A 26001-nucleotide genomic window follows, 5' to 3' on the forward strand; every position below is an offset into this window, starting at 1 on the left:
TAAAAATGAGCTATGCATCTTCGTCAACACAATGTACCCTAATGTCCCAGACGAAGACGCACCTCTCATCTCTCCTCACAGACTTTTAACCACTGGATCATTTATCCAATGCAACTGGTGGCAGCTTGTGGCCACAATTCAAAAATGTCTGAATTTGAAAATCGTTTTTATATAGGCACATAGCCCTTAAAATTCCAAGCAAGAGCAACATTTTACTTTCTGGCCAGAAGCAATATAAAATTTGCTAAAAAATAAAAAAAAATCTTCTCCATAGACATTTCCCCGGGGCACTGGTTTAGCACAGAATAGACCAAGGGAATCTTTCTCGACTTACATTTCTCAGCTGCCCTGTCTTATCAGAGAAGCTAAAAATAGCCCCTCAGCGCGGCCTGAGCCTGGGCTGCCAGCCAACTTTTTTCGTTGTTCCGGCTGCAGGCATTACACAGATGCGATGTCAGAGAAGCTTTCTAAGCAGTGCCTCTATTCTGCTCCTCTCACCGGCCCCCACCTACACTGGCTACAAGGTCAGAATCTGTCTCCGATTTCTGTATCACATACTGCTCTACACAGCCCCCACCTTCTCCTCACTCTGAAGCTGTCAAAGACAAAAAGACTACTCAATTCCATAAAAACTGCAATAATTCGCTCAATTGAAAAATTATTTTTACATACAATTTGCACTCAGGGGGGTCATAATCTTACCGACTTGACCCAGCACATTGGCTCACTGGACCACCAAGAACACAAACCTGGATTCTGGAACAATTTTGTAAATTCGAAATACCCACAATTTTTCTCAAGCTAAACTTTTCACTAATTATTTTTCATTAACACTTTGTACATTAGGGGTGTCATCAAATCACAGGTGTTGCTCCTTCTCTAGCTACACCCCTCTCAATTTCCTATTGACAACGTAGTCAAATGTTGGACCATGTAAACACCAGCTATGCGCTGTTCATTTGGTGGGTGGCTCAAGAACCTTCGGGCTACTATATCATTATTATATGTATCGTGGTACTTGCGGTGGCACTCTAACTGGTCTTTCTACTGGGGCCACTCTTGCTAGGTCCTCTGAAAGGACGGGATAAATACCAGCAACGTCAGTATTTCTTTCTCTGTCAGCCTGCGCTCATTTTACCTTGGCTTTTCCAGACTCCAGTCTACTTCTCTCTGCTTCGTGAAACACTTACTCTGACCTCCTATGTGACTCCTTGCGCCAAAACTCAATGGCATCCTTCCAAGCTGGTCTACATTTTCTCTTTCATAAGAGTGTTTCGTTGTCCATCTACTTGTTCTGCTTTTACTCGGATACCTTCCTCAACTAACACGTTTTCTCGGGCTTTGTCTGAATCCTCCCTACTTTTCTCTTCTTTTCTGAGCGCTTACTCTGTGCGTCTATGCTATTCTTTACGCCATAATTCAATGGCATCTTTCTGTTACTGTCTGGCTATCTTTTTCCATAATTCTTCTTCTACTCTCATGATGCAATCTGCATCCCATGTCCCAACTGCGGGCCACCTCTGACTTTCTGGTAAATCCTTGGTGTAGTTCACCCATAAATCAAGAAATAATACGGCATCTAGGCCATGCTTATGATACATAAAGTACCCTGGAGTGTCCCTAGGTTGAATGGGAACAGCTTCTTCGAGTACCCCTTTTCTAGTTTTGATCTGTCTTAATTTTGAAAAGAGCGGCATTTTTAGACCTTATTACTTGAACACACTTAATACAATAAACACAATAATGAACAGTCATTCACACCACAATATGTAGAACGTATTTAAAACATTTAACATTTAACATTTAACGAACAACAATGATGGCCATTGGGAACACTAACTAGGTCATTCTGAATTATATACTAGACATACTAGATATACTGCTAAACAGTACAGATACACTGCTGAAACAGTGCAGACCGGATTTGTGTACCCAAACCCGTCTTGACCGGCACAACCTATGTGCACGTCAGAACGCCTCCCCGGCAATGGTACTCACCGGGTAGCTCGGAACGGAAGGCCTCGGAACTGAACTGGACTGGACTGGACCGGACTGGACTGGACTGAACTCGTGACCTGGATACTTCGGAACTTCGGAATCTGGTGGGCCTCTGTATACCTCGGACACAGCTCTCTCGCAGGTGGGCTCTGGGTAGGACAATCTGCGTTCCTCACCGCCTCGTATGGATGCCTGGTCGCAGTCTGTCCCCTTTGTTGGCCTGAGGGAGTTGGCGGGAAGAACCGCGACGTGCGCGCTTGAAGTCCATCACGGCTGTGGAAGGGGGCAAAACTGGACCTTCATCTCCGGCGTGTGGGGAAAGAGATTAAACTATTCGGGCGCCATTATGTGGTAAATAAAATATTACGCTCTCAGAATTTTTCAGAATATCAATAGGATCATGCATAAAGCAAGAGGCTGAGTCTGTGGTATCAGGTTCATAAAGGGATTTATTCCAATAACTCGAGTCAAAGGGAGAATATTTCCATCACCAAAATTGGATCTGGAAAGGGGCTCAAAAGTATTCTCAATATTCTCAAAACATTATTCACAGAGTACAGTATATATACATTTCTCAATTGTACGTAAGCAAAAGAGCAAGAGAGAATGAGATAAGAGCATGTGGGCGTGTAAGTAGGCGTGAAGGTGGGCGTCCATGTGGGCGTCCACTTGATGATAATGGGTAATTTGTCATGTGTGGGTGGATACCTGGAGGGGGTTGCGTGATCTGCTGGAATTGTACTGGAACTTTGCCTTACTTGTGCTCAACTCGAGCATGACGTGTAACTGACGTGGGGCTAGAGGGAGAAAGGGACTTGACATTTAGCTCTACATGTGGAGACAAAAGTCTGGGGTTATGTCAACCTAATCCCAAATCATATCTAACATCCTATGTTTAAAGAACTATGTTATCCAAAAAGAAAGGTCTCTCGGAGTAGAACCTTATTCTATACTGACTATATTGACTGTGAGTGCGTGTACAAGCGTCTAAGTGTCTACACAATATGCGGGGGCAGAAATCGTCCATAGTAACAGGGCTATGAATTACTTGCATAAAGACAGAGAAGCCGGGCCTTTGCTCGGTAGCTGGCAGGATGTTTACTTAAACTACTAGACAGGAATGCATTGGGCAGGGAGCGGAGCAGATAATTTCGAAGGTGAAATACAGTTTTTGGCAGGCAACAAGCTGATGTCAGGCACCGTTAGCTGCGCAGAGAATGAGGACAAAGTTCATGGATACAGATGCAGGCTCAGACTGGAGCTCTCAGAGGCAGAAGGCAGGAAAAGCTTGATGGCAGAATCAGGGCCTACTCGCCTGGACTGAAAAATAGCATAAGTGAACCATATAAAGCCGGTGGCCTTTCGTACTTAGGAATGGAATATCCGGCCCATTCATGGCGGATCTGAAAGAGGACATGTTAACGGTGGACGCACATGTATTTGCGTCTTCATAACTGGAACTGGAGGGAACATACATGTACTTGTGATTTATACATGAAACCGTTGGGGTCCAAGATAGGGGACATAACTGATCATAAAAATCCATATTTCCACAGTATGTATGAGGTGAATGTTGAGTGGGACATGTTATTTCTTGATATATCAATACTATGTATTGTTTTCTCCAAATTATTGAATCTCTCCAAATGTTTTTTATCCAACAAAAAGTTCAAAAAGCATTCGACGTCACAAACTATGTAATGTATATATAAGCAAAAAAAAGAATTAAATAAACCAGAAATTTATATTTTCGTATCCAGCTACTACGTTTAATTTTTTGTTTTTCGTTTAACACTTTGTGCACATCAGATTGTGGTTTCAGCTCTTTATTAGTGTTGGTTGACTATGGGACCTATGTTGTAGGCCCTTTATATATATATATATGAGGGCTGGGTTCTGTTCTTGATTCATTTTGATATTTACATCCTTCTCTGACGTCAGGTGTCCTCCCTGAAAGCCTCCCTCTTGGTCGCCATCTTCAGATTCTTTTTTCCGCCATTGGGTCAGGAGGATTAGAAACAACAAAGGAGTTTTTCCGCTGAAGTGAAGAAAAACTTTGGAAAACTAAAGCAAGTGAGATCTGCGAACTTCAGACAAAAAACAAAGTTTGTGAAATGGAGAAAACTCCTTTGCATTTCTGCCCACAGTACCAACACAAGGTTTTGCAGAGGGATTGCCATTAGGTCTGCAAACTTTGCTTACCTGTCGACCACGACTTGGTATCCTGCGAGGCCTGTGCTGAGTTTAACGCAAAGACACTGAAGACTTGAGACAAACAAAGACATGCACACTATGCTGTGCAGGGCCAAAAGGACACTACCTCACTCGGAGACTTAGGGTTGTAGAGTGAGGAGGAAGATAACTCTGCTAAGGAAGGGGAAGACTTAGACTTTGAAAAGCACATCATCAACGTCGAAAAAGAACACAGAGGACCAAAAGAAAAGCACGGACGGGTAACACCTAAATAAATAATGGTGGTAGAGTCTAAAACAAAAGTCAGCCTCGGCTCTGAAGATCTCGTCAACTGAAGACAAAGCACAAAGATCCTCTTGGGTCTAATCCAAAGGATACCACAGGTGGGCAAGGCACCATAAAAACTTTGACATTGAAAGACTAACAAAGCTGAAAAAAGGAAAAGATGGCAGCTACTACAACAGCAGCCGAATCTTCACCGTTGAAGAAGAGAACACCACCTATTCTCGATGCCGAGGAATATGCACTTAAGATAGAGCGCAAGAAAAGAAGTCTTGAACCCAAAATAACTGCCATATTACAGAAAATGAAGGAGTTCGACACCTCATTGCAGGTTTTTTAGGATTCCACTGAAACCTTCAACGGAAGATTTGAGGGAAGGATATGGGAGAACAAGACCACACCTCACACCTGAGCCTCAGGAGGAAAAGGAGCAAGAGCTCTTGTACAAAGAAGAGGACACACTCTGTATCAAGATGTCGAAGAATCGGAGGGCTTCTAAGACCAATGGCAGGATCTCAAGGCAGATTCCCCAGAGGAAGCCATCAACACAGCCCTCAAGGCCATCACCCCAAGATGATGTGACCATGTATAACGCACTGGTCAAAAAAGAAGCTGAGAGGTACGGGTTGCAGCTAGATGAAGAAAAGACACAGACCTATTTCTAAATGGAGACACTGGTACCATCTCCAAACAAGGTCTAGTATTTTCCAATGCTCCCAAGCATCATGAATCAAGGGAGAGAGGCTTTAAGGAGCCAGCAACCTTCTGGACAGTGACTCCTAGGGTGCAGAAAAAGTATAAGCACTCCTTCAAAGACCCAGCATATATCCGGGGCACAATGTAGTGGCAGACTCAGTGATCATAGCCACAAACAGGAAAAGAGCAAATATCGCTACCACCTCTGGGCCCCCCACCAGATAGAGAAAGCAAAAGAGTTGACATGGTAGAAAGAAAATTCGAAAGAGGAGCTCCCATTCAATGGAGAATAGGAAACTCAAATGCTTCACTAAATAGAAATGCAAAGAGCAAAAGCCCTGGCTGAAGAGGGACAAGGTATTGCAAACACATGCCTAAAGTCAGCACTAAGCTGCAGATATAGCAGCAAGAGAGTTAGTAACAAGAACAACATTAAGACTCCATGCATGGATAAGAATATCAGGATTCAAGAATGAAGTACAGGCCAACATAGTCAACAGCCCATTTCACAGGGAACATTTGTTTGGAAAAGCAGCAGACGACATGCTGCAACAAATGAAAAAGGATGATGATACAGTGAAATCAAACACGGGTCCTACTTTCAGGGGCTGACCAAGAATGGGAACCCCCTAACAAAACTAGAAGACGGTGTGTTTCAAACAGGATCACAGCACCAAAGCTTTCAAAGCATGGGTCAGCCGTAGTCTGCAAGACAGCAGTGGCAATTCCAAACATTGCAGAGCCACTCGTTGAGCAGTAGGAAGAAACCTACCAAAGAGAGGGGCGTCAACAACAAAGTGAATTTTTAAAGTTGGTCTTCTACCCACACACAACTCCAGTGAGCGTAAGAATATGAGTGGAGGAAGGAGACATCAGACAAGTTGGTTCTCAATATAATACAACATGGATACTGCCTAGCTGGAGAAACACCAGCCAACACATTAGCCAAACAAAAAAGGCACACAAAGGAAGAGATAACATATCTTCAAAATAAAGTAAAAGAACTGCTACAAAAACAAGCAGCAGAAAGAGTCCCTGCCAAAGAGAAAAATCAGGGAGTCTACTGACCATACTTTCTAATTTCAAAAACAGACAAGGTACTTCGGCCTATACTCGACCTCTGATTTGTAAACAAATTTATAAGAACACAAAAATTCTAAATGGCGACACTAAAAGAAGTTATTCCTCCACTCGAAGGGGATTTCATGGCAACCATAAATCTAAAAGATGCCTATCTACACATTCCATTGAATTCAAAATACAAAACGTTTTTGCATTTTGTGATAAACAAAACACACTACCAATTCAAAGTACTACACTTTGGCATAATGTCGGCCCCAAGGGTGTTCACAAAGTGCCTGGTGGCTGTAGCTGCAGATGCAGATCTGAGAAGAAAAGAAACACATGTTTATCCGTACTTGGACGATTGAATGGTAAGAGCAAACTCAGCGGACTAGTGCAGACAATACATTAAAACAGCGATAACAATACTACTCAGACTGGGATTCACAATAAACATGGAGAAGTCTTAGCCAACACCAGAACAACAGAAACTCTTCTTAGGAACGAACATAAACACAGTTCAGGGAAGAGCGTTCCATGCGAGTACAAGCTATAACGCAGGAAGCTCTGCGATACGACAAGGGTCAGTCTCTGACAGTGAGTAGTCTACACTAATACCACATGCAAGGCTTCACATGAGACTGATCCAAGAATGGATACAGAGTCAATGTCACAAGCAACTAGGAGCTGGGAGGATCTAGTGGTTGTGACACAAAAAATAGAAAAGAGGAAATGAGTTGGTGGAACAATACAAATGTAACAGCAGGAAGACCATTGATGACCACAACTTCAGCAGTGACCATTATCACAGACCCCTCACATATCGCATGGGGAGCACACATGGGGAAACTCAATGTGAAAAGGAGTATGGAATCCTCAGGAATCTGTGCAATATATAAACCTACTGGTGTTAAAAACTGTGTTCTTAGCCTTGAAAGCTTTACAACGGCTATTGTGGAACAAATCAATGCAAATACGAATGGACAATACAACAATGTTTTACGTCCATAAACAAGGGGGCACAAAGTCTTTTCCCCTATCAAAGATGGCACAGCAAATGTGGAGATGGGACATTCAAAGACAATAAACAATACCAGTGATACATCTATCAGGAGTAGACAATGTGTTAGCAGACAAGTGCCAATCTCACACGAGGTGGAACTGAACCAAACGGTATTGGGGACTGTCTTAAAAAGGTCAGGAACTCCAAAAATAGATTTGTTTGCAACACCACAAATCGCAAAATGGCAGTTTTTCGCATCCAGACATCCATAATCTCAGTTCGTAGGGAATGCGCTTTCGATATATTGGTCAGGGAAATTTGCGTACACTTTTCCCTTGATACCACTGTTTTCAAGAGTTAAAAGTGCAAACAGTCACAGATGGCACACGTACTCATAGCGCCACAGTGGGCAAGACAAACTTGGTTCTTTGATCTAATGGAGATGACACAAGAAATAGAAAGGCTAGCAATGTTACAAGACCTGCTTACCATGGAAAGAGGGAGAGTTCTTCATCCAGAACTAAACACTTTTATTCTAGCAGTATGGCTCCTAATGACATAGAATTTGGTCACTTAGGACTACCAGAAAAATCAATGGCAGTCCTCGGAGAAGCAAGGAAGACAACGACTATAAAATGCTACACTTCAAAATGGGAAAGATCTACATATTGGTGTCAAAGAAATAATCTGATTAAAAAAAAAAGAGCAAGGAAAACTACTGTGATTAGATATTTAAGTTACCTGTTAGAAGAAGGCCTAACTTATTCTTCGCATAAAAGTACTTTTAGCAGTGCTAGTAGCTTACACACAGGGCAACATCGGAAGAAGTATGTTCACCGCAACAATAATCAAAATATTTCTAGAAGGGGCTAAAAGAATAGAACCACATAGGAATACACCAACACCCATATTGAATCTCAATGTGATACTTGGACAGTTAATGAAAGAACTTTTCAAACCAGTCCGTAAAGCTATTTTAAAATTCATCGCTCATAAAACCGCATTTCTAACGTCCATGACTTCACTACGCAGAGTAAGCGAATTACAGGCACTCACCATACAATAGCCATTTATTCAAATACACAAAGACAGGGTAGACTTAAGAAATAACCCACAATTCATTCCTAATGTCATATCGCAATTTCACATTATTCGAAAAATTCAAATGTAACGTTTTTATACAAAACCGGAAGACTCGAGCAGAGTATGCTTTACATTCTCTGGAGGCCCGCATTGAAGCCAAGGGGGACAGACTCCATTAACTCTTCCTTAATGTTGTTTGTAATATTTGTAATATGCAAACCTACATAAAAAAACAGCAGAGTCAATAAGTGCGTGGAGGGGTAGCTGGGTTCTGAAAATAGTAGTGGACTAATATTGTGTGGTAATGGAGTGTGTCTTCATCTCTTTCCAAACTTCATCAGAAATGCCCCACATCTGCTCAAATTAAGGAATTTTGTGTTAGGTCAAGTGTGGGTAAGTAGAGAATGCCTGTTGCCATGTTATTTTTTTGTTTTTATTTTTTTACTTCTTTGTCTCCTGTCTGATGGTGTCCTAGCCGCAAGTGTGTCTAGAGAGACAGATTGGTGATCTTGCCAGACAGAGAGGAGGGTTTCCGGCTGTGATTTCTTCTTCCGTCTGCTGACAAACTGACCTTTGTAGCCTAGACCAATTAAAATTGTTTCGGTCTCATAATCCAATTTACCCATCGGCCTCTCCAAATCTGCTCGTCTCGAACTGTCTAGTAAATTGCACTTTGCTATAATTGCTCAGGAACGGTGTTGCCTCCTTCTTAGTGCTACAAAGGTATAGCAGACTTGGATGTTGTTTGCATATCATTTTTTCAATGTATGTATCTTCCCAAATGCAGTTTTTGCTGTTTAAATAGTATGAAATTGCAGTTTGATTGGTTTCAAATATTGTTTTATAAATTGTATTATAGCCAACGCCTGTGGGTCCATCGCATGCAGACCCTGCATTGTCATCAAACAGAGAAGCACATCAGCACAGAGACAAGCTGCAACAAGCCAAAAATCAGGTATGCATGAAGCTCGAGCTATTCCATAGCTATGTTCGTATTTTCCTCAAGAAACATGAGCACAGTTTTATTTTCGGTTCTGAAAATGTTATTAGTTCACTTAGGACTTGTTCCAGTGATGATCCGTCTCCTAATGTTAATCCCTACATAATACACGAATTTTATGTGGTTTTTTTTTAATGAAAAGTAAAAATGAAACAAACATCTTTGATGAAGTGGTTGTGAGAAAACGCTAAGAGAATGCTGTAAACAATTTGCACCTGCGCCTTTTATACAGCTTTTTATTGTAATAATATTGTTAAGTGGCCCTTTGACACTTATTTCCTTAATCTACTGTAATTGTAGTTTCATAGATTCACCAGATGGTGTAATAGTGTTAATTACTAGATCGTTGGGCACATGACTTGATTCTGCTGGTCATGTAGTTTTGGGATCACCTTGTTTTGATGATTCCGTATTGTGAAAACTAAGTGCATATCATTTTTTTTGTTTAAATCTTTTTATTGGCATTTATATTTTCCAACAATACAGTACAGCAATCGAAAAAACAGTTCAAGTGGCTAGTAGTCGTGCATTAGTATAACATAACCAGTGTTAATATCAATGGTGACCGAAGCTGAGTGTGGCTAATATGACATCACCCAAACTAACTGCATATAATTTTGTAATTATTTCTGCAGAGCGTTAAAGGCAATGCCAATGTCTTAATCGGTTTGTTGTAATTTCAGCATTAACTACCAAATGTATGTTGCAAACAAGAAGCCTAAAAAACGAGTGTAAAAGATGGGATAATTTCCCTCTTTACTGTTGTTTTTCCTTAGTTTCTATTTCAACGCTTCATGTACACTAATTGATAGCCGAAGCTGCAGATTCACTTTTGTTCTCACCCCGTTTAGTAACAGCCAGCGCTTTGGATCAAAATGTTCAATAGTGAAACCAATAAAGTTATAGAATGGGCACTCTCCTACCCTTATCTGGGCGATCAAACACCTCTGTAAACATTTCGCGCATTAAATTGAAAATTACATTAAGTAGCCCTTTTTAAAAAGATAATTATGCATGTTTTACAGAACACCACTAAAAAGGAATTATTTGTCAGATTTACTTTTTGACATTGACAGGAACATAGTTAAAATTGCTGTGTAATTTTTGCATTCCACAAAACTAAAGTGCACTGAAGAGGCAAGTCAGTGCTGTGCGCCTCACAACAAATGAGTCACCATACAATCAATACAAGTGATGGGGAAATCCATATTTTCGCTGTTTATTCATCAATTCGGTTGCTCTAGACATCTGGTATTTGGTATGTCAACTGTAAGTTTGCGCAGTTTTATTGTGGACTGCGAGAAAGAAATTGTTGGCCTACTTGCATCTAAAAAGAATAATAATCTTAAAAACGTGTTAACCACATGAGGCTGCTAAAACCTCCACCTTGAAGTGCAACATGGGCAAAAAGCCCAATTACACTAACTTCTGTTAGGAAAGTACTGCAGGCTACAGATGTGCAACCTACAGGTAATGCAGCATTGACCATTCAATAGAATTATCAGTATAGGTTTACTTGTATAATATACCACATTTTTAAAATAGATGTCATCTACCATAAGCTTGGCTACCATCTATATCAAGAGTGCATTCTTTTTCCTTGGTCGCAGATGGTCTACACATTTTACATCAGACCACCCCTGCTGCCGAGGAGGCCAATGGCTGTACTTCAAAACCAGCCCACATAACAGACTCCGGAAAGTAATGGAAAATTGTTCCAAACCACTCTTCTATATCTCCTCGGGAAAAGCTCCCAAAACACTATAGTCATTTGAAAATGGAAACTATTTACAACAGTGGAGCGAGTCCCATCTTGAGTGCCAGAAAAAAGGTAGTTTGGAGGCAGAGATTTTCTTTGCACCTTGGTAGGAGTAATCATGCCAACCTTGGGAAGAGTTTAGAAATAGATGTAGATAAGCAGAATTAAACAAGGTTGCTACTTTGAGAGTGGTGAAAGGGACCCTAGGAAGCTTTTCCAAGAAAATTTGCGAAACATTTTGGATGGGGAAAGTGTTTGCTCTACTTGGGCTACGACCAAACATACCTTAAAATGCCTTCCACGACCTACTCTCAGCAGAGAGCTAATTGTAACAAAGGAAGAGGAGCTTATTTATTGCTTGTAGTTTCCTTATCTGCTTGACTGCTGCTTGTGAATAGATTTTGTCTCCAGCTCTTGGATCTGTGGGACTTAGAGTATGCTCTCAACGCTTATTCCCTACATAATGTTCGGTTGACAGAGAAAAGTGTGCCTGCTGAAGCTAGATATTTCTGCTACCTGTCTCTATAGAAGCTCTCCCTTAAGCCTGCTGAGTGGAGAATGGCCTCTGGCCAAAGCAAGCTGTTTATTTCTAACTAGACATTTTGCTGTGAACTTTAACTGGAGTTGTGTGCATGCCCCTGCAAAGGGAAACTGTGTGTTGTTGTTTGACGAACCAGATCCGGAGACGTGGATACTTTTCATTAAGGACCTTTTCAGCAATAACCTTTGCTGCTGCTAGTCAGCAGTGTTGGTTTACAATATACATAACTTTACTAAAAGGTATCTTACGCTCTTAAGTAAACTGCAAGGAAAATTCCTTTCTTTCAGTGCCCAAACATGAATTCACTGCTTCCCCCAGGTGGCCTCTTTGGGAGCATACTGGTCACTGAAATAGAAAAGAGTTGTGACTAAAAGTACCCTCATTTTGCTTTGTTATATTTTTCATACTACACCAAAAACAAGGTGATGGTAGATATGTTTATATTCATCTCAAGCACTTCTGAAAGATCATGGTTTCATACCAGTCCATAGTTTTTGCTGACTATGCCACTCTAAACGGAGATCAGCCATGGGCAAATCAGTAATTGCCAGTGATTGATAAAGTTGAAGCATTTCACATATCACTTTTTTTCCCCTCGCTGTCACAACCTAAGTATGATGGGTATACTCAGACATGGGTCCTGTGCTCACTGTGCCACTAGCTTCAAACTGTACCTCACTGACTAGGTCTAATTAGGCCAAACCAATATAAGGTTGCTTGAGTTCTCTTAGGGAGAGATCTGGCCTGGCTGTTAATACTGGAGCAGGGCCAAGGATAATTTGGATATGTCTGGTTCCTGTCTGAGTTGGGCATGTAGGCAAAAATAAAGCACGTAGGCAAAAAAGATGGACTGGTAATATGCCCAGAGTAATTCCCAGTGGCTTAGATTAATTGAAGCTATCCATCCATCACCGTTTTGTTTCTTCAGTATCTTTCACACCTGTATCAAAATCTCCTCATTTGAGAAATGTTAATTAAAAAATCTTTTTCTCAAGTTGTTTCGGACAATCTAAGTTCTCTAACTTCTTAACTCTAGTTTTGGTGTGCGTGCACCAGGTGCATTTCTCTGAGTAAACAGTCTTGCTGCTTGAGCCAATTTACCAAGGATGAGCTACGGATTCTTCAGTTTACCCTTTAGGAGTCAGGCCGTATTGGCCTTAAGGGAGCTCAGTCACAACTCACATCAAGTCCTTGTGGTCTGTCACCTCCATAGGGGATTCTGATTTCCTGCAAGTGATATACATATTTGATTGTGAGTTTTAAAACTAATAAGGTGAACAGGTATTTTTTACTCGTAATACTATAATTCCTTATTTGGTGAAAAAGTTGATAAAGTGTTACCTTCGCCTTCCTTAACACACCTTTTTCTCTGCCTCAGGAAATCCTTCTCTGCACACTCAATTTACTTTATATTTTCTTTTTCCACGTATTCTGCATGGATACCCTCTTGAATCATTAGTGCGCTATACAAATCGATATAACATTTACACTGGGCATATTTCTGAAATGCAGTAACAAAGTTGTTTTCAATTGTCTTATAGTTCAGCTTCGCATCCTGCATCTCCTATGTGCTAAACATAAACATTCTCTTTCATCTATTCTCAGAGCAGTGAGAAATGACGCTGCCTTCTTCTCTCAATTGAGGGAGGCTTGCTGTGACCCCAGAATGAGTTCACTCCTATTATGTGTGCACCATCTTTCCCATCTTGGAGGCTCCTATCTTAGTGCAAGACCGTGAACTTTATTCTCTAAGAAAATGTGCATAATCGGCTACTAGAAATATAGCTGGTGCGTTATATTACGGATGTAAAATAGTGTTAAATATCAGTCATCTTTAGGCATCTGTATAGTGTGAATTCCAACACAGCCTCGTGTGGTTTACATATGATAATGTTTTCTTAGACACTATCCCAGACAAGATACTTTGCTGACCAGAAGGTCATAAATTTGAATTCTGCTGAGGGCAATTTAGTTTTTCATCCTTCAAAGTTTGATAAATTTAGATATATTAAAGTGGTTTAACGCAACACTTTTCACTAATACCAAACATCTTGGTAGAAAGTGCTGCATGTAGAAGCAAGCTATTATCATGCTTTTGTAAGATTATGAAAAGGTCTCTTGTTTGTAAATTACATCCCTTTTAGGCCCACTTTTAATATCAATTTCATTTAGTACAGTTCTTCACCAGCCATTAGCCTGCTACAGATAATCTTTCTCTCTAAATCCTTCCAGAAAACTGTAGCCTATTTAACCTCAGGTTTTTTGTGTTATTTTAAAGATATAAGTTGCATTAAACTGAAGTTCTCTAAATTTCGGAAAATAAAATATAATTGAGCATGATATCCTATGAACTGAAATATGTCGGGATTCAACCTCTTCAAGGGTTTCCAACTTTGAGTCATTTCATTATCGACTGAGTATGAAAATCATTGGAGTGAATTTGTATGATATCTTGCAGGTCTCTACCCATTTGTTGACACCCACACTTTAGAAGTACATGAACTTCGGTTCATACATCATTACCTATTGGGTTGGTAAACACAACCAGCCCACAGTACCTTTGAGGCATTTATCTATTCATATTTCCATTTAAAGATATTAAAAATATTCTAATCTAATCAAAACAGATTGCAAGCATTGTGTAGGTGCCAAAATGTGATGTATTTAAAACACCTGCTTTGTTTAATGTGTTTGTCAGGCTCATTAATCCATTTATGATTATTCTTGAGTAATTAATTTCTTGGTGATTTGTTTTTGTTTTGTTTGTTAGTCCGTTTTTAAACTATCCATGAAAGTGTTGCTTCAGCTGCAGAGTTGTTTTTTTTAACACTTCTCAAGTTGTTTACCAATTGTTAAATATAATTACGTTTTTTAAAATAATTATGCTACTGTAAGACCTCTGTGTTTCATACAATTTTCCTCTTTAAATATTTTTTTATATTTACATTATAATTAAGGATACTCCCTGTACCCTTAATATGACACTTTTCAATTTATTTTTTACCTTATCCTTTTTTATATGATGCCTTTACCCGTATCTTACATTTTATCCTATCCTTAACTTAACCTTTATATATCATTCTTTATGCTTTCCTGACCCTTCCTGGGTTTTTTTCAGCAATGTCTTTGATATCTCAGTATTGTTATGTTTTTGTATCCAGAATTAATTATTGTGATATAAACGCATGTGACTCATTTGCTGTTATGTATTTGACTAAACACACAATAATCCCCCCAAGAGACTAGGTATGAACATGTAATCCTCATGAAAGGGGTCCTAAAGGATTCATTTTAGAAAGATAGATAGATAGCTTATTGGTTAGTATCAGACTAATCCAGCCTAAAAATTTGATTAAGAAACATTGAAAAAGCAAATATAGCTTTAGAAATGTGTACGTCTAGATGTCGACTTTGTGTGACGCAGCATCAAATCAAGAACATTTCTTAGCATAATATAAAATATACATAAAACCATATACATGTGTTTATATATCAATTTATGTATATGTCTTTTATATATGAAGATCCAAAGAGTCTTCCATTTTTGTCTTTTGTCCTGCGGATGTTCTCACCGACTGATACCAAAAGAGACCAAAACGTTAACGAACATTCCACATCAGCCATAGTAGCGCAACAGTTTTTCCCTCATTGGCCTGCCACAACTACTTAATGGAAAATCTTTGTCTCAGTGGTTTCTTCACTGGCTGAGGCCATTATATATTGTTGGACGTCTATTAATAATGATGTGGTCTGTGTCAGGGTGTGTTCTTGTTTTGACCCTATGTAATCATGAATAATCCCCATTTTCTGAAAAAGAAATGGCAAGGACTCATTATTCTAATATTATTTTATATGTAATTACAAATGTATATTTATTCCTATACATTTTCTTGATGTGACACAAAGTACCCTATTATATTTACACATTTTTGATTGTTTGCTTTTTTTAGTGCTTAATAAATGAATGTTTAGGTTGGATTCATGGTATGTAGTAGAGTACCTCCAGGTTATTAACCTTGTTACTGTCCAGCAGTTCTAAACCACTAATTGCATTGTAGCGAGTGTTGAGGATCATTGTATGGCGCTGTGGAATTCAAAGGAGCACAAAATGGTATCCAATGTAGATGAGTGCTGCATTGTGCAATGATTAATATTTTTTTTGGTGTTCTAATGCCCACTTATGTTAAGAACTGTCTTTGATACTCCTAATGTTTGTTTCTTTCCGGGGTGTACCTGGTGGGACTACTCCCTGATTCCTAGAGTGAAGTGTTGGGTTATCCGGGAACCCTGTATAGGCCTGACACTACCCCTTTAAAGTGGCTCCAGAGCTTGGACACCAGATCCTTTTCACCCCGCTTGTTATTCTTCTTGGCTACGTTAAAGACCTGCCGGCATCCTCGCGTCTCCTCACCACCATCCTATTATTATTAGCCAAGCTCCAACTTGCTAAACGTTGGGGGAGGATAGGGGTCCCTCAGGTTATTTCATGAATACAAGATGCATCGTATCGTCAGGAACAACTGGCCCATTACAGGGAGTTTAATGCCCCTGCAAAACTGCCCGAAAGATATTTGGGAACCGTTTCTAACATACTTGCTATCAAGAGCCACAACCCCTTTTTACACAGGTAGCGCTGCACTGTATTTCCCAGTTTGGAAATATAGGAGATGCAAGATTAGGGGATGCCAGTCAATAATGCAGCCCTAATTTGCACCTTTGCATGACTACCCTAGATGCTCGGGATGCTTGTGTTACTATGCCTTGCATGCTCCAGCTGAGTACTGTGACTGTTAACTACTAACATGCACTATTCAGTATTTAACGTGAGGTACTCGCTTTATCATATCAGCTGTGTATACTGTAGTAGCTCTTTCCCCTCCCCTCCCTCGCCTGCTACTTCTTAGATGCTGTTACTGCTATGTATGATGTTTAAAATGCTAATAAAGTAGAAATAAAAAAAAAAGTGGCTCTAGAGCTTCCGGTACTGGCAGCTAGAGATGGCAGTAAGAATTGGCGGTGGCCACGGGCAACTTCTGAGGCAGTATATACCAGCTGTCAGTACTTCCTACAGTCTGAGGCTGAAAGGCCAACTCACCCTTCAGCGGATTTCACAGTACCCTCATGCAGAGTCTAATCAACCGTTCTCACCTTCGTGCTCCAAGACAGCCAATAAAATGGCTTTGCTGCAATGCACACTCCTGCTTTTATACCTTAGTGGGGCACTCAGCTGGAGGAAAGGGGATGCTCCCAAGAGTACCACTCTACTCCCTCTAGTACGCCATGAACACTAAAATTGTTATGTCATACCTTGTCCTCGCGGTCAGTGATCTAGTACTGAAGAAAGTCAGTGTCTCTACCAACATCATAGCGGGCTTCAATATCATCCAGCCTCCCGATCAACCGTGTCTAAAAGAGTATGAAGGCCAGAGACATCTAGTCTCAGTGATTTTACTTCCGAGGCAAGATCTGACATTTTAGAGCCCATAACCATTAGTCATGCCAATGGCTGGGATTTCTTTCAACAGGGCATCCCTATTGGTATGCTTGGGTTGGGGTGCTATTAGCAGTCTGTGACTTACTGGTCTAGGGTCACAAAACCGCATTTGAAAACAACTGATTTATCAGCGGTCTCTGCTATGTCATATAGTAAGAAGATGCAATTCTGGTCCCAGCAGGACACAGACAGCCTCGCCGTCACTGCCCCAAAAAAGGCAATCACAACTGGGCTCCGAAGGGTGGTCTCCCACAGACCCCTGCGGGACAGCAGTCAAATGTAGCTACACCGTGTCCACTAAGCATCTCTCTGTCTCGGGCAGTGTCTCATATAGGCCACACCCCCAGTCCAGGATCGGAAGAGCGAGGTGTCTTAGGGCCTCAAAGGAGGAAAAAGAGATTGGGGCATTTACCAAACCCCAATTGCAGCCATGGCTCAGAGAACGTTAAGTGAGATTACCAGGGTTTTTAATGCTGATTGAACCACATGGCCTCTGTAGAGGTGGTGAACCCCTCACCCGTATCCGAGCAAGGATCAGAGTCCAGCAGCAGACAGCCTCCTCCCAACTGCGAACTCTCCTACAGCAGACCGGCATGGAGAGGTACACCGTGTAGAGATAAAGGCCACCCAGCTAATTAGTGGAGGCCCAAATGGCAGCAGTGTGAGGAAGCCATCTAGTAACGGTGATCAAGCAGACTAAGTTTATGAAGGCAGCTGGGTCGCCTCTTGGTAAAGAGCGTGGCTACTCATGTGCAGAGGTGGAGCCCCCAATAAGTCAAAGAACCCTCACAGGTCACCGGTGGGCCCAAGTACTTCTTCAGCAAAGCGATGCAGGAAGAGCTCTGCCACCTGGGTAGGGCCTAATCAGGCTGACGGCCAGCCATGTAAGATGCTGCATCAAAACTGGCATCCCAGGAAAGTGGACTCTGTTTCACTAGCTGCAAGGCACTTTGGCCATCTCTGCCGCCAGGACACCGGCAGTGAGCAGCCCCTGACAGCTACAGTTGGGCAGAGGCTGATGGTACTGTAATGGAGAGCAGCCATTGAGGACGGCTCCGAGCTTCGCCCTCCATCCATCGCCCTTTCCAATTCTACAGTACATTAAAAAAAAGAGCTGGTTAGAAATTTAGGTATCACTCATTCCGTAGCAGATACAGTACTTCTATACCCTGAAGGGTTAACTTAACATTGACCAACAAAATCATAATTTTGTTTTGGTGTTTTCTCATATCACATATTTAAGCCCAACCCCCAAGATTTCAAGTTATGTTATTATGATGACGATTGTGTAAACATACAGGTTTGTGAAAGAAGCTACAGTCAGCAGTTTGCCGTTGAACGTCTCCCTGCTATGATGGTGATGATCCTTTAGCTCCATAGCCAGTGCTGTTCTCATAATATGATACGCGTGTGAGCAACAAAGCATGGGTACATGTTGAGGATTTTCTTTGCTCTGTTTATAGAGCAGACTCCATGAGCTAATTTCTCTGTTTGCTAATTCTCCCTCTTGTCTTTCCATTCCTAATGTCTGAACCTTCCTGCACCCTTAGATGGTCTTCTGAATTTTAGAAGAGGATGGCTTGAGAGTATATATTTGATGACGCTCAACCTGCTGAGGTTCTGTTGAAGAAGAAGGCGGAAAGTATCTAGGGGCTAGAGGTTTTATGCTTCTTTTGTGAACCATCTGTCAGCTCCACTAACATAACTGCTGGTGTCTGTGTTGAATGTGGTAATCTTAATTGTAAGTAAGGCTGAGGATTTTGAATTTAAATCTACTTCTTGACTTGCTTCTCAACTTGTTGAGACGTATCTGTATCAGAAAGAAGGCCCTGAGGTATTTTTTCCTCAGAGGAGCTAGAAGATTGGCTGCAGGTTTAAAGTTTTTTAAAGAGTTGGTCTACGTTTGCGTGCTGCATAAATGCTTTACATATTGCCTCCAAGTTAAGCCTCAATGCTTTTTGTGCCAAGATACCCAGGGTTAAACACAGGCTAATTTAGTAACTTTTTGCGGTTCAGCTTGCAGGGGATTGTGGATGTTGCTTGACGAGGGATCACACCCCAGTCAACCAACAATCCAATTTCTCACACCCTGTAAGAAAAATTATTCTCTTCTACACTCCTCAGCTTCAAAGTCTTCCCAACTGTTACTTTGCATGTGCACAGTGATGACACCCATTCTCTATTCATCCTTACAAATACAAGACTTAACCACAGGAATCTTCATTTTTCTATGAAAAGACAGGGGAGGTTTATCCTAATAACTCCAGCCATTTCGGCAATGATGATTAGAGCCCTTATAAATTTAAAGCTCAATCACAAAAATCAGATAGACCAACTCTATTGAGTTATAGTTGCCTGCACTAACTATAATGGGGGAGTTTCATTGGTTTTTTATCAGTAAAATTTCCGCTAACTATAACATGTGTGAAACCTATGGTTTTTTCAGTGAATATATATATATATATATATATATCTATCTCCTACTGGCGGTCGCCAGTAGGTAGTTATAGTTAGGACCACGTTTCCATAGGAAATCCGCAACATTCTATTTTGAATAACTTTGGCGCCGGTCGACGAATCCTCGCGAATTTTTCAAAATAGGTGGGGCGCTACGCTCCGCTCCTACCCTGTCAAGCGGGGGCTGAGATAAAAGGGGGGTCCCAAAACGCGTTTTTCCCATGCATTTTTCCATAGGACCTTTAGACAGGGCTACAGCCCGAACGACTGAACAGAATTACTAGAAATTTGGCAGAGGTAGTCCTCAGGTCAAGGAAGTGCCTTTTGTAGGTTTGGTGTAAATCTGTTCAGTAGATTCTGAGAAAATAGCCTTTAAATCAATATATATATCTGAGCCAGCTTACGGTGCGCTTACGGTACGCTTACCGTACGCGTACGGTGGCGTGCGCAAGCGCGATTCTGATTGGCTCTTAGATCTTAGTAAACATTCGAATCGGCCGAAACCAGGAAGCGGCGGCCGCCATTTTCTCTCTCGCACTGAGAGTGATGTTTAAAATATAAAGCACAAAAACATGTAAAGGGGCTGTTTAGACAGCTCCCACACACATAGCAATGTTGAGGGAGTCCCCAAAGATCCCCCAAGGCCAAAAACGGAATTTTTATTTTTTCGCTAATTTCGCCGATTACGCTTACCGTACGCGTACGGTAAAAAATTTTTTAAAAAAAAATTATCCACACTCTCCCCACCCCGTGTGCAATTGGTGCCCGAAGGGCATCAAGAGTGCATGGCTTATTAAAGATGAGTTAAACTAAAATATAAAAAAAAATAATAATAAAAAAAAAAATTATCCACACTCTCTCCACCCCGTGTGCAAATGGTGCCCGAAGGGCACCATTTGTGCATGGCTTATAACATATACGAAAAATTAAAATATTACCTTTCAAAACGAAGTGCATCATATGTCCTCCATGTGCGCACGGTGCGCATCGTGCGTACATGGCCCATCTAGCGTAACGTGGGCACCGTGCGTGCACGGCACTAACTGCGTAAAGTGGGCGCGCACGCCACGAATGGCGTAAAGTAACTTAGCATTTAAAAAACCGTACAAATTCACTGAAAAAACCATAGGTTTCACACACGTTATAGTTAGGAATTAGCATTTAAAAAACCTTGCAAATTCACTGAAAAAACCATAGGTTTCACACATGTTATAGTTAGCGGAAATTTTACTGATAAAAAACCAATGAAATTCCCCCGTTATCGTTAGTGCAGGCAACTATAACTCACGCGACCGCAATCTTCTGCTGATGACATATGTGTCTTTATGAAAAAAAAATATTTGTAATATATGTATAGCTAAAAATGTATGGAAGAAGACATGGGCAAATAAGTGTCTAAATACAGTATTAGCATCAGCAGAGGATTGCGGTCGCGTGAGTTATAGTTGCCTGCACTAACTATAACGGGGGAATTTCATTGGTTTTTTATCAGTAAAATTTCCGCTAACTATAACATGTGTGAAACCTATGGTTTTTTCAGTGAATATATATATATATATATTCACAAACATGTTGAAACATACACACACAAATACATCAACACTCAAATGCATATCTTTACATATATAACAAAAAGATACATGTAAATAGGTTTGATATTGGTGTTATTTTATGATTACAAAATATCGCTTTTATTTCCTGGCTCCTTATTGGCTGGTGCACCTGATACATCACTTCCTTTTTTAATCTAGGACCACCGGCCAACCACAGTTTCCCTTCACTACAGATCTATATGTTTTTCTTTGGGACTACTTATTTTTTATTTACTGTGGTGTCCGCTTGACTTGCAGGCACAAACACATGTTTTATGTACAGGAGCCCCACGCTTTGTCTCCGCATGGCACCCATTTTCATATACAAGACATACTTCGGAGCAGGGTCTCTCTGCGGCGCACTAGAGAAAGGGGGCATCCTTCATCTGCACTTTATTTTATTTTATTTTTGCAGGGCGCGGCTTGCTCACCTCCATACTTTAAACGAATCAGAGCGGCGTCCATTTCATGAGCGCCATGCTTTCAGCGTCACAGCTCCATCTCCTCGTAAGGTGCCGACCCACCCACCACCAAAAACAGGCTGCCTGTTTAATTCTCCTCATATCCCCGCTGCCGGATAAGGTGTTCATCATTGGCCGGTTCTAACGTCATGTCTCCCTCCATATTCCGTGTGCTCCCACCCGTCATGTCTCCCGATTTTATTTTATTTTGCAGGGTGGGGCTCGCATACCTCCATTTTTAAAAAAAACAAAAAACAATCTTTAAACTCTTTAGCGCTGCAGCCGGGTCGGTTTTCTTACGTCATGTCTCACTCCACACAGTGCAGCTCTGACCGGAAGGCCTTATCCTGCCTGAACCCACTACTGCTCGAGTGAAGAGAATACTCCAGTCCAATCTGACGGGAGGCAGTGACAGCACAAGCAGCGCGGAGAAGCTGAGTAGCAGGACGCCCTGCGGGACGCCGAGCCAGGGCGAGGTGGAGGTCACCGCCAGATCACTCACACTGGGGCTCGGAGGTGCGCCCCTCCCCATGAAGCAGCCCCTGCTTTAAGCCACCACAATCATCGGCAGAAGCAGCAGGTACCAGCAGGCGACCGTGAAGGGGCAAGCGTGGCTGCAATTAGCGGGCGGCTGCGGTAAGAGTGAGCCCTCGGCTGCATCGCGGAGGCGGCCCAACTAGGCTTAGGTGTGGCCTGTGATTGCGCCCAGTGAGCCCTGCTTGCCCCTTCCCCGTGGTGTCACCCAGTACCGCGCCCTCATGAGGCTTTTTCCGGGGCTCTTCCACCATCATCTGCCACTTCCTAAATAGGGAATAACGGAAAGCAGACAGGATACAGGGAAGGACTGGGGGACATAATATCTGTCGCCCCCGTCAACCTTGGAAATCCAATGCCACGCTCGTGGGCTGGTGCCCTCTTTACCCCCGGGATCCGGACTTTGATCAGGTACCCTTCTCCCTACTAGTGGCCGGTGAGTGTGAGCCCGCACCCCGAGGTGCGGAGGGGCAGGGTGCGGAACGGCAAGGGCCGTGTCACGGGGGTCAGAGGAGGTCAGAGCGGGCTGCCTTGGACTTCTTACATTTTTACCCCCTGCCTCATCTTTGGACTGTTCTAACGGTCCTTCCACGTACTGGCCTCCGCCCGGCTCCTCTAAGCCCCTTGAGCACCCTTCCACATAACATCTCTCCTAACAGGACCACTGGCACGTCTCCTCCTTCTTGAGGTCGGTTATAGGTGTCGCAATGTCTAAAAAAAACCACCCGCTTGCCAACACTAAAACAGAACCCTAAACCCACAGCCATGGACATGCCTACAAGCAAGTTGGTTAGGGGGGGAGGGCACTCAAGCAGCCCAATGATCAGCCCAAGGTCGGCAAATCGTACGATCTGCGCAGCTGGGTAAGGGCCCAGGATCCCGCCTCTGTAGAGAGCAGCCCAGTGTGGACAAATTTGGACAACTTCATAGCCACCATGACCTCCACACTTATACACAAGGACGACAAGGCCTCTAAAGGCTCCAAACCCTTCATAGTCACAACGACAACCACAACCATAATAGGTGAACACCCAAAGGCTATTATCGAAATAGGCGAGGATGAAACCGGACCAGTCCCCCCTAATTGGAATGGACCCATCCCTCCGGTCTACCATATCTACATTGCCTAGGAGATGGAAGAGAAGATCTCAGTCCTGACATTATGTGGGAGCTTCCCCAGCTCTACTCCACGCTCATACATCAAACTATGTAGCAAACCAGGAAGGTGTCCCGCTCATTGCAACAGCTGGGGGGTTTCGGGATGATACCGGTAGTCGGTATAAAAGTCTAATAATTTTGTCTGATAACCTCCACACCCTAAAAAAAGACATGGTCACAGCTGCATTGTGACAGGGCGTAACCACTCACAAGAACAAGGATGGATCGTGTATAACCATAGGATCTTCCCTTATGCCTGAGCTAGAGTCAAATGACTCTCTACACAGGTCACCATCACTCTTGCCGTTTGAATTATCATGCACACAGGACAATCTGTTAAAGTCAGTCAGCACTTCCCTCTCCACCGCCATTAATGTGTTAACATGGCAATCGGAGAAGCTCGAACTACAAATGGACACCCTCCAAGTCATGGCAACAAAAATGGCTGAGGTGGCCAATAAAATCGATTAGCTTGCCGCAATCAGTAGCAACCTCACCCTTCCAACTCCCTCTCCCGAATGTCTGTGCCCAGATCTAATTGACAAACTGGCATCGCTCCCGACAGTACTTTCCTCTCTGGTGGAGGAACTAAAACTCAGCATCAGAACATGCGCAGACCCCACTAGCCTGGGGAAGAGCATAAAGGACCTCACGGCAGTGGCCAGGGACGAAGATCCAGAATCAATTCAATCCCACCAATCGCCAGCAAGCACAGTAACTCGGCCAGCCCCCCCCCCCCCCTCATACCCAGAGGAAACAATGGGAGGGAGCAATTACACAGCGGACCACGCCCCCAACAACATAGGGACCACAAGCTCGCTAGAAGTGTCTGTCTACCCCGCCAATATCGCAGAGGGAGAAGAAACATCTTAAAAAAGCATGCTAAGAGACTACTATCAAGAAACCCCCCAGCAACACTTTTTTTAAATTATTTTTATTTTTCAAAACCTTTATTTGGAAAGAATTGCACAGCACAGTTACACATTTCCATGATAGCAGAAGTGTAAGCACATCAATACATTGCAGCACAGCAGAGATGATTGTACATTTGTGTCACATTGAAGACAATGCCATGAAGGGTTGTCATGGATCCCCATGCGGGCGAATGAAGACTACCAGGGAAGACACAGGGCATAGAGGGGAAAGGCAGGGAGGGTGGAGGGACCATGAACAAGAGGGGAGCAGCTCATGGTCTAACTCCAGTGGCCGCCGCCAGCGGAAAGCGCGTGAGAGGTCGTAAAATACTGGGGGTCATGGTTGGAAAGGTATGTAACAAGTGGGCCCCATATGTCCAGTGGACGAGACTTAACTGGCGAGAGGTCCCAGAACTCAGACAGGAGGGTTTGGCAGCGAGACGCATCATCAAGCCAGAGGGTCGCCGGCCTGCGACCCCAATGCATTGAGACCCTGCGCCGCGCGAGGACCAACAGCATGTCGGTTAAACGGCGAGGGGCATCCGGGGAAAATTTAACGAAGCCTAGGAGGCAGATGACAGGGTTAGGTTGGAGTGGTGATAAGGTGATTTCAGAGATAATTGCACAAACTTCCCGCCAGTATGCCGAAACCCGGGGACACAGCCAGGCAAGATGAGCAAAAATCAGCAGCGCAAGCATCTGTCGCTTGCTACGAGACCTAGTCGGGTGGGGGTGCGATACAGTCTGTGTATGTATTTAAAGTGCATGAGGCGCAATCGATGGTTGGGGGAAAGGCGTTTGATCTGAGAACAACAATACAACCAATCCGCTTGAGAGATCTCGATTCCCAGGTCCTCTCCCCATGCAATGCGCGCCCGGTCAGTGGAAACGGAGGAGGCTGCAAGCGTGTAAGCGTAGATTTTAGTAACCAATTTCTTAGGAGAGGGAAGGCATAGAGCAGGTCAAGAGCGGCTAATGAAGGAGGAGGCTGGGGAAAGGTAGAGTGGAGCTTCCTGCAGACAGCCCGGAGCAGATAAAACAACAGGGTGTCCATGGGGCCAAAGTCGGCGGCAAGCGAAAAGAAGGTATCCCCAGGATATAGGTCCGATATTGTGGAGAGGCCTAGACGAGCGGCGTGTTTCACCATCACCGACTGGAGTGGAGGAAAGGCCGGGTGGTTAGCAATGGGCATAGTGTTTGCAGAGAGCGTATCAGAGCCGGAGATCTTGCGAATGCCGTCCCATGCCCAACGCAGGGTCTCGACCGTATCAATTTCAGTGCGTTGGAGCTTCATCGGGGTGAACAGTGCAGTTGTGAGCGGCCATGGTGCGGCAAGGTTGGCCTCCACCTCCACATGGGGTTGAAACGAACTAGGGTGGAGCCACAAATGGAGAAAACTGGCCTGAGCGCTAAGAGCATAGAGCTTGAAGTCCGGGGCTTCTAGCCCGCCTCGTGACATCGGAAGAGTAAGGATGTTGTAAGCGATCCTGGGTTGCCGACCAGCCCAAACCAAAATAATAAGCAAAGAGCGAACCTTAAGAAAAAAATGAGCAGTGAGAGGGCTGGGGATGTTAACGAAGAGATATAGGAACTTCAGGAGCACCACCATTTTGGCGATCACTACGCGCCTGGCCAATGAGAGCGGCAGCAGGTTCCAAAGGGGGATCTTGGACTCCAGCCAGTCCACCGCGCGGCCAAAGTTGGCCCTCCAGAGTTCATCCAAGTCTCTGCTCAGCCAAATTCCCAGATACCTAGTGGGCTCCGTAGCCCACAC

At 43.0% G+C, this 26001-nt stretch overlaps 1 protein-coding gene across 6 annotated transcripts in view; it reads left to right on the plus strand.

Annotated features, from left to right (window-relative positions):
• The window catches only part of CSNK1G3 (casein kinase 1 gamma 3), a 353425-nt gene that overhangs the window by 252385 nt on the left and 75039 nt on the right, over window positions 1-26001 (plus strand). For all 6 annotated transcript variants that reach the window (XM_085632678.1, XM_085632682.1, XM_085632681.1 and 3 more), the window contains one exon: window positions 9177-9272. In XM_085632678.1, coding sequence (XP_085488804.1) covers window positions 9177-9272 — 96 coding nt within the window. The remainder of the gene's footprint in view (window positions 1-9176; window positions 9273-26001) is intronic.

This window comes from Triturus cristatus, chromosome 2_1 (assembly GCF_964204655.1).
Source record: "Triturus cristatus chromosome 2_1, aTriCri1.1, whole genome shotgun sequence".
Taxonomy (NCBI): domain Eukaryota; kingdom Metazoa; phylum Chordata; class Amphibia; order Caudata; family Salamandridae; genus Triturus; species Triturus cristatus.